The 14,788-nt window shown below is 54.4% G+C and overlaps 4 protein-coding genes across 4 annotated transcripts; 1 reads left to right on the plus strand and 3 right to left on the minus strand.

The window, feature by feature from the left end:
• Positions 1–1,702: 1,702 nt before the first annotated feature.
• Positions 1,703–3,190, plus strand: CLAFUR5_04284 (Peptidyl-prolyl cis-trans isomerase-like 4; the record flags this gene model as incomplete). The annotated part of the gene is made up of 2 exons (XM_047903432.1): positions 1,703–1,782; positions 1,885–3,190. 2 exons carry the CDS (start codon positions 1,703–1,705, stop codon positions 3,188–3,190), a joined length of 1,386 nt encoding a protein of 461 aa, XP_047761216.1.
• A 677-nt stretch (positions 3,191–3,867) lies between these two features.
• CLAFUR5_04285 (L-lysine 2,3-aminomutase) lies at positions 3,868–4,955 on the minus strand (the record flags this gene model as incomplete). Its single annotated transcript, XM_047903433.1, has 2 exons — positions 3,868–4,685; positions 4,736–4,955. 2 exons carry the CDS (start codon positions 4,953–4,955, stop codon positions 3,868–3,870), a joined length of 1,038 nt encoding a protein of 345 aa, XP_047761217.1.
• A 3,341-nt stretch (positions 4,956–8,296) lies between these two features.
• CLAFUR5_04286 (SH3 domain-containing YSC84-like protein 1) lies at positions 8,297–10,216 on the minus strand (the record flags this gene model as incomplete). Its single annotated transcript, XM_047903434.1, has 2 exons — positions 8,297–9,975; positions 10,024–10,216. The coding sequence occupies 2 exons, from the start codon at positions 10,214–10,216 to the stop codon at positions 8,297–8,299; spliced, it is 1,872 nt and encodes a 623-aa protein (XP_047761218.1).
• Positions 10,217–12,112: 1,896 nt separating this feature from the next.
• Positions 12,113–13,720, minus strand: CLAFUR5_04287 (uncharacterized protein; the record flags this gene model as incomplete). Its single annotated transcript, XM_047903435.1, has 2 exons — positions 12,113–13,555; positions 13,607–13,720. 2 exons carry the CDS (start codon positions 13,718–13,720, stop codon positions 12,113–12,115), a joined length of 1,557 nt encoding a protein of 518 aa, XP_047761219.1.
• Positions 13,721–14,788: the final 1,068 nt, after the last annotated feature.

A 14,788-nucleotide genomic window follows, 5' to 3' on the forward strand; every position in this document is an offset into this window, starting at 1 on the left:
TCAGCTACCCGGTTATGCGTAATATGTACCTGAGAGTTCTGATCATTTTGATCACGCCCTTCATTGTCTTATGCCTCAGAATGTCTTGGTTGCGTGGGGCATTCCCATGCTGCTGGGAATGACACTCAACGGGGGCAGTAATTGCGCGGCAGTCTCGTCGTGAGACTTATCTCGAGCCAGAGATTGGCGTCTGTCGAGGTGGTCTGGAAGCACAGCATTTGCTCGTGCGTCTGCATCTGTGTGAGCTGTCTGTCAACGTTGAGCTCACTCGAAAGCCATCTTTGGCTGACACGAATTACACAGCCACGTGTAGATGGCGTGAGGCTTTCGAGCCAGACTCAGCGAAAGGTCTTACAAACCCAATGCGCCATAGCGTCACGATGTGTGCTGATCAAACGACAGTGATTGCCGGCAAGGATCGACAGGAAGGCCGAGACGAACGATTGAACTTGTGGAGAGCAGATCGCACGGTCCAGCATTGCTGTGATGATATGATTGACAGACGCGGTCGCCTTGGTCGTGACTTACGGTCTGTTTTGCGGAGGTCACATATCACCCACTTTTCCCTCAGTCCCTGGTAGCGTTGATCTGACGACATCTCGACTTTTGCAGTCTCCTGCGGTCCGCCACATGACAGGCATACTCAGCCGGGCGGGCATTGCGCAAAGCTGCGGCTACCCGCGCCTAGCCGCAAAAAGCTCCGTCGAGCAACACAGCAGGAATCCTCAGGACCTGGGCACGAGCGGTACATAGCGCAGCGGCAGACGCCAGCTCCCGGTCCGCTGCAACGTACCTTCTTTACGAGCAAGCATTCTGCGCTGTCCAATGGTTGAAGAATGCGACACTTGAACGCTGGCGTGACCATAGGCAAAGAGGCCTTGACTCCGAAAGTGAAGCTTGCAATCACATAGGTCCAAACGCTCAACAGCAAGCAAGGCCATGGCGGGCAGTGAGGAGAATGTCGCTACCAGATGCTCGGGCGTGTTCAGGCCAGCTGTGCGGAACATATGCGTGTCGTCGGCGAGAACCGTTGCTGGTCGACCTGCATAAGCTAGCTCGCAGACGAGCCGCCGAAGAGTGTTTCATAACCGCCAGAAAAGCTGCAGAGCATACGCCTACAGTCAGGCGGTGCTTTGGATTTCAATTTGTAGGCACGGGTACCTGCAGACCACAAGTTTGTGCCAGAGCTGAGTACTGCTTGTCGCGAGCTAAGCCCGATGCCCTTTTGTTGCTCAGTCCGGCATGCGACGATGGTCAGGCAGGCTGCGAAGGATGCGCCCAGGTAGTCTTCAAGTGGCGCTCAGATCAACCGGACACAGAATCACATGCAGCTCCTGTTGCCGTCCGGGGGGTCGTATGCAGGTGAGGCTAATCGCCAGGGGGCACGTATCGTAACGAGGCAGGTCGGTCCGGCGTGAGAGATCGCGCACTTGTACCATTGAATGGAAGGAATGATACGCAGATGCAGGTCATGTTCGGAGTGAAGTTGGAATTGTGAAGATACAGTATCCACCCGACTCCTTGCTTCGGACAAGTCCGCCGCGGGGCGAACCTTGAATGATTAGCGCAGGTTTTTTCGTAGCCGACACATGCGACCAGAGCAGCCCACCGTCACACCAACGCTGTGCCGTGAAATCCAGGACGACGATACCATTACATACCAACTTCACGTCTTATCGGCACAGCGTGTAGGTCCCGCGGGATGTCTGTACTACTAGAAACAAGCGTCGGCGACATCACAATCGACCTGGCTGTCGATGATGCGCCACAGTGCTGCGAGAAGTGCGTCCAGACCCCTCCTACCCTCTCCCAAGTCTGTCGCAAGATTGGCGCAGCGCGTGTGTTTGTGAAGGCTGATCAGATTGCTAAGACTTCTCCGAAAAGCTTCCTGAAGCTGTGCAAGGTCAAGTACTACAACTACTCGCCCATCTACAACGTCCAGCCGAACTTCTCCTTCCAGACCGGTGATCCAATCGGGCCCGAATCGAAAGACAGCGATGCTGGGTCTTCCATATGGGCTCTGCCAGATGGCGAGACCAAGCGCGCGTTGAAGCCCGAGAGAAAGACGTTCGCGCCCGAGTTCTCGAAGAAGAGGAAACACACAGAACGCGGCACGGTCAGCATGGCCACAACTGCATCGAAAGTGAATCCCGACGAGCGGTTAGCGAGCAGTCAGTTCATCATCACACTGGGCGACAATCTGGAGCAGCTGGACGGAAAGGCGGCGAGCTTTGGTGAGGTTGTCGAAGGTTTCGATGTGCTTGAAAAGGTCAACACGGCTTTCATCGACTCCAACGGACGGCCACTGAAGGATATCCGCATACTGCACACTGTCGTGCTGGAGGATCCCTTCGACGACCCGACAGGCTTGGTCGAGCCGCCGGGTAGTCCTGTGCCTTGCAAAGCACAGCGCGATACAGTCCGCATCGCGCATGACGAAGTCTTGGCAGAAAACGACGACCCGGAACAGATGGAGAAGATTCGCAGAGAGCGCGAGGCTCGCGCACAGGCTCTGACTCTGGAACTTATTGGCGATCTACCCTTTGCAGACGTGACACCGCCCGAACAGATCCTGTTCGTCTGCAAGCTGAACCCTGTCACGAGAGACGAGGATCTGGAGCTCATTTTCTCGCGCTTCGGCAAGATCTTGTCCTGCGAAGTCATCCGAGACAAGAAGACCGGCGACAGCTTGCAATACGCCTTCATCGAATTCGCCAACAAAGAGGATTGCGAGCGCGCCTACTTCAAGATGCAAGGCGTACTGATTGACGATCACCGCATCCACGTGGACTTCTCACAGAGTGTGTCCAAGCTCTCAGCAGACTGGCGCACATCCACCAACTCGAAGACTGCCAGATCGAGAGGAGGTTTCGGTGGCATCGACAGTCTCGAGAAGCGTAAGCAATACCGTTCCAACGACGGAGGACGCGATCGCGACCGCGGCCGACACTACGACTACGTCTTCGACAAAAAGGAACGCCGCGGTAGCGACACGAGAGATGCACCTCGCCGTAGGTCACGAAGTCGCAGCCAGGAACGTGGCGACGCCAAGGATTCGCACCGATACCGATCGCGAAGTCGCAGCCCCAAGAGACACAGCAAGTACGGCGGCGACAGACGCGAGGATCGACAGCGCGACGACCGCAGACGACGGAGTCGAAGCGGGGACAGGTACGATAGTCGCCGCTAAAGGTAGTTCTGCATTCGCCCGAAGCAGTGCACCGCATGCAGATCTCATCACTGCTGATGCGAACGCTCAGTTACTTCGTGCGTGTGCGGTGTATACCTCTCTCCGCATCGCATCGTCTGCCTTTTAAGGCATGGTGTAATAATTCAATGTGCAGATGACGCGCGTCCCGTTCAAAGGGCTTGTGGGCGTACTTTTCTGAGGGCTAGTCTTGGCAAGTGGACTGTGGCTGACTCGGGCTGTTCAAGCTTGACGAGTACCTGCCTAATCTGGGGAGAAGTCCTACTACGCAACGCTCGCGAAGAAGAGAAACCTACAAAGGCGAGACCCGCAGCTTCAAACATCTGAAAATATTGCTACTAAGCAATGATCGGTATTACGCTCTTACAACTCAATGCCTGCAGTCTCAATAACGCCGCGCTCCGGTATCACCAACGAATGCTCTTGCAAAGAACTCCTTCGCAATGCTCATGACCGCCCATTATCCGATATCCATGCAGATAGCTGTTGCTCGTTTCCCGCTGTCCTGTTGCACCTTCTTCTTTGTCCCTGTCGTTATATTCTGAGGCCATTGCCAGTCCCATCAGATCCGCCATTCGTCATAGGCCGTTGGCTGTCACTGCTCTGCAAGAGGTCGTCAGTGCCGGTAATCGTCCGCTGTAATCCCCTTAACCTCAATCTCATGCCTGCACTGGATCATGATACGTAAACTCCTCATCCCCAGCCACACCCGGTGCCCTCCAATGACTGACACCCGTCTTCTCATCATAGCTCTCATAACTATTGGCCAACCTCTTGCCTCCCCCTCCCGGCAAATCCACAATAAAAGACGGCGTCATGAAGCCCGCAATCGTGCCCCGGATATGCTTCTCCAGCTTGAGAATCGTCGACAAAGGGGTCCGCAGATCCTCAACCCCACTGATCAGATCCGACTGATAGACGTAGTAGGGCTGGATATTCAGATCCGCTAGCCTCCTGATTAGAGTTGAAATGGTCGTGATGTCGTCGTTCACACCCCGTAGTAGAACGGTTTGGTTCCGTACGATGACGCCCCTGGAGAAGAGGTGCTTGGCTGCTAGTTCTGTGATCCAGGAGATTTCAGAGGGATGGTTAAAATGTGTGTGCATGGCAACCTGCTTTCCCATCTCCCTTCCCCTCTGACTCAGTCCCACAAATGTCTCACTCCATCCATCGCTTCCGTCCAGAATCCGCTGTGGACAGACCGCCAGTCCCTTCGTCGCGAAGCGGATCCGTTGGATATGGGGGATTTGTAATAATCGCTCACCGATGAGACTGAGCTGCTCCGGTTGCAGGTAGTAGGAGTCGCCGCCTGAGACTACCACGTCAAAGACGGCGGGGGTGGATTCGATGTAGTTGAACATTGCTTCCCAGCGCTTGCGGGTGGGCCGCTGGGAAGCCTTTTGGATGGTTTCAGTATTGCTGCCGACGGCGTAGGAGCGGGTGCAGAAGCGGCAGTAGACGGGGCATACGGAGGTTGCTGGGGCGAGTATCAGTGAATGGTGGTATGCGTGGCTGTTGGATGCTGACCTAGGAAAAGGACTTTATCGGGGTATCTGTGCACTAGCCCGGGAACGGGTGAATCTTCGGTTTCGTGCAGGGAGTCGAGAGATAAGGCGGGATGGTCTGGCTTGATGACTGACTTCAGCGGGATGAACTGGCGACGGATCGGGTCTTGCAAAGGATTCTTCCAGTCGGCGGCGCTTAGGATGTATGGCGTGAGTCGAACTGACATCGGTGCCGCTTTCATGCCTCCTTCGACATCGTTCAGGAAGTCGTCTCGAGTGGTGATGCTGCGCCATGCTGGGTGGACGATGCCGCTGGTTGGCGTGGGAATGCGATCAGGTAGAACTCCGGCGAGGAATCGAAGGAGTTTGTCTTTGCGGTCGATGGTGTTGCTGACCTGAGAGAATGCTGCAAGTCAGTATCGGACACTTTAGCTTCTCGCCCTTCTCTCCACTTGCCTGCCATCTGTAAGCCAGGAATGCTTCTCGCGGAACGTCTTTCCAGATTCCAATGTCTTGCCAGTACGGCCGTTGCGACTGGATCCTAGTCTCAGGGGCGACATCGGGTAATGGTGATGTACTCGATCCGAAGAGCAACGCTTCACTGGTACCTGAGGATGCTTCAGCTGGTGCTGCATGAAGGTATCTGGCTCTTGGAGCAGCCTTTGCAACAGCTCGAGGATTAGATGTCCTGCTGAACCTGGCCGTGTTTGAGATCATGTTAGCATGATCAACGGGAAAGCGGACGCGAGCGCGTAATGAAGCCATGCTGGATCTGCATGGGTGAACGACAGGGCATGTGGTTAAGAGATCTTGCTGTGGAGAGGTAGTGGAGTCTCGCTCATCCTGACCTCTAGGCTCGTTCGGAACGTCTTTTATTCAATGCAAGATGGAATTGTGTCATCATATCGCATGCTGTGGCGATAAAACTCTCGGATAACTTCTTCCAATGATGTCCGTTTCTATCTGCTCGAGCGTTAGACCGTGGGAGGCTTCTACGCTCACCCACATGCCGGTGCGACGCCTATTGATCCTGCTGAGCATGTGATGTGCAGCGTGTATAGAGGCTTCGGGAAACTCTATTGTGCAGCAGTGCCGAAAAGCGAAAGCACTGATGGGTGGCGGCATGTGCTAGCGCCAATGCTGGGTGTGAACTCTCGATCTTTATCACTACTGCAGGACAGGCTGACCGCTTCAGTGGCATCCGGATCGAGGTCATAGGCTCAAATCGAGGGAGAGCAAAGTCTTGTGCATCCTTGCAGGGTGGAACGTAGAATCTTCCCGAATCGAGACACTGCGACCCGAAAGGTCGGCCAGTGGAGCATCTCACTACGCATAAAGATTAGCGAAGCCGCACGACCAGACCTGCACAAAAGAAGCGAGCGACCGCATCTCTGCATCCCGAGCAATTTGCAGGGTTGTCAGATACCACCGGCACAGGCTTTGCAATGCGGCAGGTAATCGAAGGCTGATGATACTGTACCATTCTTACAAGCCGCAGGTCGGCAGGTCAGAACCTACGACATACAGAGTTCGCGCGCTCATGCCGTCGGCCACTATTGTGGAGCACAGCTGAGCGCCGACCATTGAAGGTGTGGAAGTTCCATAGGCGCCCATTGCCCTAAATTTGCGAACAAGGCCAGTGGAGCTTGCGGAGCGATGCACAAACGAGCCTTACCACACGCAGGCACTGGCAGTGCGAACGAAGCTGCGAACAGGCGACGATGGCTGCATCTGTAGTTGCATCTTGGTGGTCAGGTGATATGCCGCTACTGCATCGTGTCCCCTGGACCTAGTTGAAAGTACGTTTTGCGCTCTGCGCTTCGCGGGGCGCCGCGTGATCCTGCTGTAGCTAGCAATGCAGTGCATAGTGCTGGGCTGGCCGTTTGCTGGTCAAGAACCTTCAGGAGTTTAGCAGTCCAGTCGCGGACATACCTCGGCATGTACTGGCAAGTTTGACTGGCCCACAGACCAGGCCCGCTGCTTCGTGTGCATGAACAGGCAAGGTGCAGGCCAATCGAGGGTGTCCGTTGCTAGACGGTGCATGAAAGCTGTGCTGCGCCTCGCTCGAATGTCGAGTTGCATCACAGTGGAAATACGACCAAGCGTTACACTGATTAGAGACAGTGCACCTTCCGGTTATGGGGCGGGGTGCTCGAGCACAGCGAGCAGGCTGGATGATGGATCGCCAGCAGGCCCAGATGCGCGGCGGAGTCCTTTGCCTCGTTCATACTACTGATCTGGTCGACCGGTGATAGCTTCTTGTTTCCAGACATGAGCATCAACAACCTGGCGTGCAGCTGCGAAGGGGGTCTTCGAGCTACGCCCAACAGGCTCGGTGGCACGGCAGAGCCTATAAACAGTAAGCGTAGCGGCTCGTGCATGAGCTCGCAGTGGAGATCAGCAGTATGGGCAGCTTCTGACACGGCACGCGGCGAGAACATCGTGACGGCAGTTGTGCCGACAATCTCGAATTTAGGTCTCGGCCGGGGGGTCCCGAACCACTGCACTGGGCATCGAGGCAGGGACCAGGTCATTATCAAATATCACTCACACGTCTTCGTCCGAGGCATAGACACTAAAGCTCCAAGTGCTGCATCCTTCACCTCGATATCTCAGTACTGCATCTCCTGGTCTTAGAGGCGCTTATGGCAGCCATCAGTCAGAAGCTCTCGTTCCGCGAACAGATATGCAAGTCCCCAACCTAGGTTTTGCCATGTCTTTTGGCCACATGCGCCTAGCCACAAGCTCTTGCATTACCTTCAACGATCACAACCCAACACAGCGCCCACGCCTAAGCCCGACTTCAACCATGCGCTCGAGAGTCCGTCTCCGCGGTGGTGGCTCCAAAGATCTAGACCCACTGGCACGGCAATACCTCATTTGCTGGACCCCGAGACTCCGGTCTTGACCAAGGCTGAAGTCTATCTGCCGACACGTGGGATCAAGGCACGGAAGTGGGTTGGAACAGCCGTAGCCGCGGTGCTGTCTTCAAGCATGATGCTTGATGCTGAACTGTCAGCGAGTGAAACTATCTCGACAGGTGACAGCCACCACGAGAGGATGGACATCGCTCCGATGGAGAGAGCAAGATCGTTCCCTGCAGCTTGTCATGACTGCCGAGAATCCATTCTCTATGTCTTCAACGAGAAGGGAAGATCGCCCCGACGAGGCTGGAACAGGATTGTGCATCACATACGCCATCATTCCCACAGTACATCAGACCCATGTCGAGAAATTGAAGCTGTTGCTCTCCTCGTACTACTCATATAAGTCTGCCGTCTTACGATGAGGTATCTACGCTGTCCAAAAGGCACAAGAAGGAAAAGCCAAGCCCATCGAGATCACATCACTGTACATCTCCCGCTAGCCTGGCTTGGGCGAATGCCGCCCTTTCGTAACTCGTCACTCGTCGGTATTAGTATTCTTCCTGGATCGAACGTCCTCATTCAAATCCTCCCGGCATCTTCGCCGTATTAACTTCTTCTTTTGTATTTTCCGTTTGGTCCCGCTTCTGCTCTTCCTGCTTCCTCGTCTCCTCGACCTTTGCCCATGGGTTGGACATAGGCACATCGTCTTCTTCGTCCTATGTGACATCGTCGAGCTTTTCGGCGACTGACTCGATCTCGCCCTTGTGCTCCGCTGAAGCTGCCTCCAGTGGAAGGTCTCCCGCCTTGGCATCGGTTTCTGAAGGCAACTTTGCCGTTTCCAGGACTGCAGTGTCGGCTTCGACCGAAGGGGCAGGGAGATCAGTGGAGGTAGCTCGTTCAGGTGAGGCGTTCGTTGGGGAGGCATCGACAACGACTGGACCCCTGCGACCTGGATTCCGCGGAGGCAGCTTGGGTGGCAGCCGCTTTGGCACTTCGACAATCCGTGCTTTGCTAATGACCTGCGAGGTATTGCTGATAACCTGTGAGGTAGCTGGCTGGACCGTCTGGACTGAATGAAAGACTGGCTCTTCGATGATCTGTATGTCCTCATCGTCAAGATCCGACTCATCGTCGTCTTCTTGGTTCGCGGTAGTATACACTGCCGCGTTGCGAGGCGTCTCCTGTGTACCTGGCGGAGTCCTTGGAGGAGTCGTGTAACCATTCGCAGTGCGGGGGTCGATAGGCTTGTGATCCTGTGTTGCAAGAACATCGTGTTCCGGGACGTTCTGCATGGAGTAAGGATGCACGTTGTTGGAAATGCTACCCTTAGAACTCCGCTGGCTGTTGGAGCTTCGTAAGCTGTTGCGTCTGGGCGACGGTGGCCCATCCGGAAAGTCTGTTTGTGTCGCCGAGTCTGCCATGATGACAGGCGATCGACCCTGGTCGATGCTATTTCTGAGGGAGCTGGGCGTCTTTGGCTCTGTCGAAAATGCACTCGTTCGCCAACTATTGCGACGGCTTGTCGATCGCGCGCTGAGGTCCTGGCTCTGTCGATTGTATATGCTGTGTACTGGACTCGTTGGACTTGGATTGAAGCTGAACTGCTCCCAGCTGGCACGCTTGTTTGTGCCGGCCTCCCTCAGACTCATGCCTTGCTTTTCAAGCGCCAGTACACCATAAGGGTCGGGATCGTCTCTGTCGGGTACGCCGAATGCTGCCCCATCCTCGATGTCCATGTCGCTGGGTGGAGGCTCCGTCGGGAGCATTGCGCTGTCGAAGTCCGAGTCGCCTTGTGCTGCTTTTAGCGTCTCCATCAGCTGCTTCACCTCGAAGGGAGGGTGCCTGACGTTTCCAGCCAGAATCTGCTTGACGGATAGCTTCTGGCCATAGAAGCGCTCGTTCTCATCATTTCGCTCGATGACAATCGTACCATCGATTTGCACGCCAGCATAGAACCCGCGGCTCTTCAAGTAGGTGTATAGCGGCGCTTGTCGCTTGTGAACTTCGGTCTCCAGCACTCCTCCAGCTCCAACCGGACCAGCCGAAACGCTGATCTCTCCACCCAGCGTACACCTCACCCTTGTGAAGGCCTCCAACGCTTCTTCGGTGTTGATGACGATCACGCAGTCGTAAATGTCCACGCCTATCAAGAATCCGAGACCGGCAGTATGAAGCATGATGCCAGATGGCGGTGACCACGATCCATCTGGCTTTCTTGCGATAAGCACACCTGCACCGCCAGCGCCAGAGAACCACAGACCCGTTCGCATGGTAGTGAAGATGGCAAGGCCTTTCGCTTCCCGTATGACACTCTCTGGTATCTTCTGTATGACCTTCTGTTTCTGCTTCGGCCCATCTGTAGGCTGTACTTCCTCTTCCTTGTAGAATCCATCTTCTGCAGGTTTGTCAGCTACCATCGATATCCACAACACAATGTCCTTACTGCAGAAGCTCTTCAAGATGCGCGCGGCCTTGTCGCTCTCCTTGTCCAATTCCATGGGCCAGAAGGCCTCGCTTCCCAGCTTGTTGCTCAGCCGATTGACCGGAGTGCCCAACTTGTCCAATACCTTGTATCCCTTATCGAAGCCAGCCTTGCTGCCGCTCTTCACCTTCTGCCACATCGTGGGCTGAGACATCTTGTGGAACAGTGGCTATCGAAACAATGTAACAATATAATCAATGGTTGTAGTATCGTTCCAGCCCCGCCCAATTATCCAGAAACCAACGCTGAAACGGCCGGTCGTCTACCCACGAAAGGCCGGTTTGCGTTGTCGCATGCTAATGAGGAAGACGTCGGCAAGCAAGCGCAGTGGTAGACAATCGCTTTTGTTCCGTTGCTTGCTGCCCGTCTGTCGTGATATTGCAAATGCGCGGAGGACGCGGAAGGGCGAAGCAATACCACAGACGTAGCACGCGGCTGGTACGTCACTCGGTGCTGACAGAGAGGAAGGCTCGGTTCAGCAAGCCTTCCGTGCGAACTTAACCTTGTGAAGATCGTTTCTGCACGATCACCCGTCGACAGGGAAAAGTAAAGAAGTTCTCACATCAACGACAAGGCGACGAGGGGAAGAGGGCGATCTCTTCATCACATGCTTCCTGCTTACACGGCACCATTCTCTCACCGCGTGGCACAACTGCAGGGTTCAGCCTGTCCTGTAGGCTGTCTATTCCAGGAGAACACGACATCCGCCCAGCAATGGTGTCAAACTCTGAGCAAAAGGAATGGTCCAGCCGGGCACCGACACTATCCATGCAGCACCTCACACGAAGTCTTGTCAGGTACCGCTTCGCAAGCGAGCACTCGCGGTCACGTCGTGTCAAGAGGTGACCCCGATGATCGTGACCGCGGAGAGCAGCGTGTCGAAGACGATGGCGTACGGAATAAGTACATTCCATAGCACGACGCGTCTCGTTTTCCGCGCCGCGTGGCGTCCTACTACAATCTTGATCCCTCAGATCAGGCATCGTCAATGTAGCAGCACAACGTGGCACCCGACCATTATCTCGATGCTCAAGACCACAAGCATCTAAGCACATTTACTAACCTGGACCTCTGCCACAGGCAACTCGCGAAGCAGTACGAAAGCACAAGGAAGAGAATTGGCCCTTGATGGCCTCTGGAATAACGACGAGCCCATGCCATGTGCAGCGGGAGCACTGGCATGCTGTGGCGTGGACCGGACAGAGCACAAGACACCAGCACCTTGACATTGCTAAGGAACCGCAACATCGATAAATCAAGAAGCAATATCTCAGACACATCGTGACGAGGTGAGCTTGAGTCTTCTCCTCTTCACGACTTCCTATGATGACAGCAGCTGGGGCCATAAGAGAGTCCAGCCGACTTCACTTGAAGTAAATGGTCGGACATGCTTTCACGCCAGCTTTATACAATCTTCTCATTTCGTCTGAGTGCAACACGTTGCAAATGCAGTACATCATTCTTCCCTATGTGGAGCTGTGCTAATATAGGCCACAGTGTAGACTTTGTCCCGTATCGTTACAACTTTGCTCTGACTTTCGACTCGATTTTCTTCCGTCAGGAACAGATTGACTCTCTGCAAAGTCGTGGTCACTCGCCGATAAGATCATGCGCTGCATCATGCCACAGCATTGCTAGCCCACGGAAATCGATAAACATATTTGCACGAGCCACAAAACAGCCTCTCATAGCCATGGCAGACATCGCCTAAGACTTGCTTCAGCACTTCTTGGGCGGTTTGTCGCCAGGCGCTCGATCGATGGCAGACTAGTTATACGGATCATGTGGCGACCCTATGCTCGCAAGACCTTTCCTGGTCATGATTCGAGCCCGTCTTGTTACAGCTACCGAATCCAAACTTGACGGCTGGACCATGTTCTTGTTCTGGAAGATGCCTGCGGTGACTTGCGAAGTGGTGCAAATTGGCTGCTCGCCTTCCGAATCTTTAATATGGTGATCCAACCCGACTTTCCGTTCGACGATGATCCGATCTGAAATGATTGGCGAGTTGTGTGACTAATGTCCAATTGTTAGAAGCTCTGGGCCAGGCTCATCCACTTTCGATTGCAGAATTTTGGGCATCCTGCTGCTCCCGTTTCCTCTCCTTGAAGATGCTGCCGCCCGTCCAGATCGCAGTCGGAACAGCTGTGAAGATACTGATACAGCCCAGAATAAGAGTAGCAGTTGGCCAACCCTGAGAATCAACCACAAATCCGGCCAGAAGAGGCCCGATCATAGCACCAGCAGCCCAAGCCATATTAAAGAGACCATACGCCTGAGCAAAAGCGCCATTCTTGCCGAAGAAGCCCGGAGGATGGCGCTGTGCTTTCGCTTCCACGGCATATGCGATTTCTGCCATGATGGGGGTGAGAGCCAAGGTGAGTCCAAAGCCGATGATCGCAAGCAGTGCGCAGAGCAGGACCTTTTGGCCCATACTATCGTGCGTGACCAGCCGCAGAAGGATCAAGAATGGACAGCAGAGCGCGAAGCCAGCTGTTGCAAACCACCTAGGTCCGTATTTGTCTGATAGGCGGCCGATGAAAGGACCTATGAAAGAGGCGACCACGATGGGTAGGAATACCAGACCGGCTCCTGTCGAATCCCAGTGAAATGTGTCTCTGACGAACAGTGGCAATGTCGAGTCGAAGGAGGTCATCAGCGATGACTGGATAACGCAGGCCCATAATGCGCATAGTACCCTCCTGGAGCCGAATAGGAAGACCACGGGCGGAAGGCGCGCAACAACAGCCTTGACAAATCCTGGAGCACGCTCAGGGATCAATGAAGTGGCGTGACTGGGCGCATGGCTTGCTTTGCGCTCTATGGCAGGTTGTTCTGACACCTCCTGTCCAACATCGTCTACCGCGTGAGTTGCACCATCCTTTGGCGCCTGCTTCTCGATCTCCGCTGAGGCGCGATCCTCTCGACTCTCGAGAGCCTCTTCTGCAGACGGTGATTGCTCCGGCAACCACTGCCTTGTATTCTTCTTCTCGATCATCGCGAATCGCAGGATAATGTCCAGGACGATCAGCCCAAAGGCCATTGCATAGACCTGATAGTACCCTGCATACTGGAACACCACGCCTCCAAGAAGCGGAGCAAGCAGGATCGCAAGACTCATCGAAAGTCCCACGTACCCCATAGCACTACCGATATCATCGGGACCAATGGTGTCGACAAGCAGAGCCAGACCAACGACCCAAACGACAGCAGCACTGGCTCCTTGCAGAACTCGACCAGCTGCGAGTAGTCCGATACTATCGCCGACCGTGAGCATAGCCGTGGAAGCTCCCAGCAGAAGGAGTCCTATCATGAAGGGAATCTGTCGTGATTTCATGCGATCGGCCAGCCAGCCAAAGATTGGCGAAGCAACCAGTAGGGCGGCTCCGTATACAGCCAAGAAGATCGAGGTCCATGATTGTATATCGCTCTGGTCGATACCGGCTCGCTCGGTGAGTGCGAATGGGAATACGGGCACGACGATGCCATATGCCTGTGCGCTGTTAGTGATTGTGGAGGCGGAATCGAAGTGTCTTGGGCTCACGAAGATGTCTGTGAAGATGGCCGATGCAACCACAATGATGATAAATGTCTTCGAGCTCCTGAGCTTCAGCAGGACCGGCGGCCTGGTGTCGGAACCCCAGAACCAGGCGAACATGCTGATTGCAGGTCCTTGATGTTGAGATCCTTCGCGAAGCGCATCAAGGATAAACGCTCACGCTCCAGCTATTTTCTGCTTCTATAAACGAGCAGTCGTGAATCTTGATTAGTGGCAATGGGTGATAATGACAGCCCTGACATGCTTCACGAAGCGTATACGTCGTATTGTGCAACAAGTCGCCCACTCTGCATGGCCGAGCTTATGTTACTGATTGTGTCTTCGGGACGAGCGCGTAAAGAAGGCGAAAATGATGAGCACATGAAGGCGTTTTTCGGTTTCGCTACGTAAGAATGAAAGAACGACGATTTGCCGAGTATGCACAAGCGTGCTCTTTGACTATGTTCGGTTAGCACGTTGCTGTTCGCGGATGAGGCGCTTCGAACCACGTGCAGGCGGGAGCGTGAGAGTCGGTGTTAGATCTGACGAATGCCGAAGAGTGTAGACCGGCGTTCACACAAGCCATGGACCTCTATGGCCTACTTCAGGACTAGAAGGTAACCATCGTGCTGAGCATAGTACTGACTGCCATTCAGGCCCTAGTAAGTCTTTTCAGCACTTGAGGTAAGTCGGTGAAGCACGGCCAACCCTCTTTCGCTGACAATGCTGTAGCTGTATGAAACGCCGTATCAACCATGGCCTGTCACGTGCCTGTCTCTGTTATCATCAACACTTTATTCGTACTTGCCATGGCCTATCGCAAGTATCTCAACTCCCGCAAACGCCTGGAGCTACCCAATAGGATTATCGAGCTCGACTGGCGAAGTTTTCTCATCGACGTGATTGACGATACCTTCTGATCACAGTTGTATCGCTTCAGTCTACGTATTTCTGGACGATGGGGTCAAAAAGTGCTTCGATGCGCACATTGTTGCCTTCGTCAGGTCCCGGAGCCAAGAGAGCAGAGTGTCTGACTGTCTTGTGTGTTCAGAAGAGCGTAGCCAGTTCAGAAGCATCGAGTTGATTACACGAGGACAGTCTTGTTCCACGCTCTTCTCACACGCGTTCGAGCCCCCTCGATGCCTCATTGTTCAGATGTTTGTCCTCGTGCTGGGTTGATCCAGCTGG

This window comes from Fulvia fulva, chromosome 4 (genome assembly GCF_020509005.1).
Source record: "Fulvia fulva chromosome 4, complete sequence".
Lineage (NCBI taxonomy): Eukaryota > Fungi > Ascomycota > Dothideomycetes > Mycosphaerellales > Mycosphaerellaceae > Fulvia > Fulvia fulva.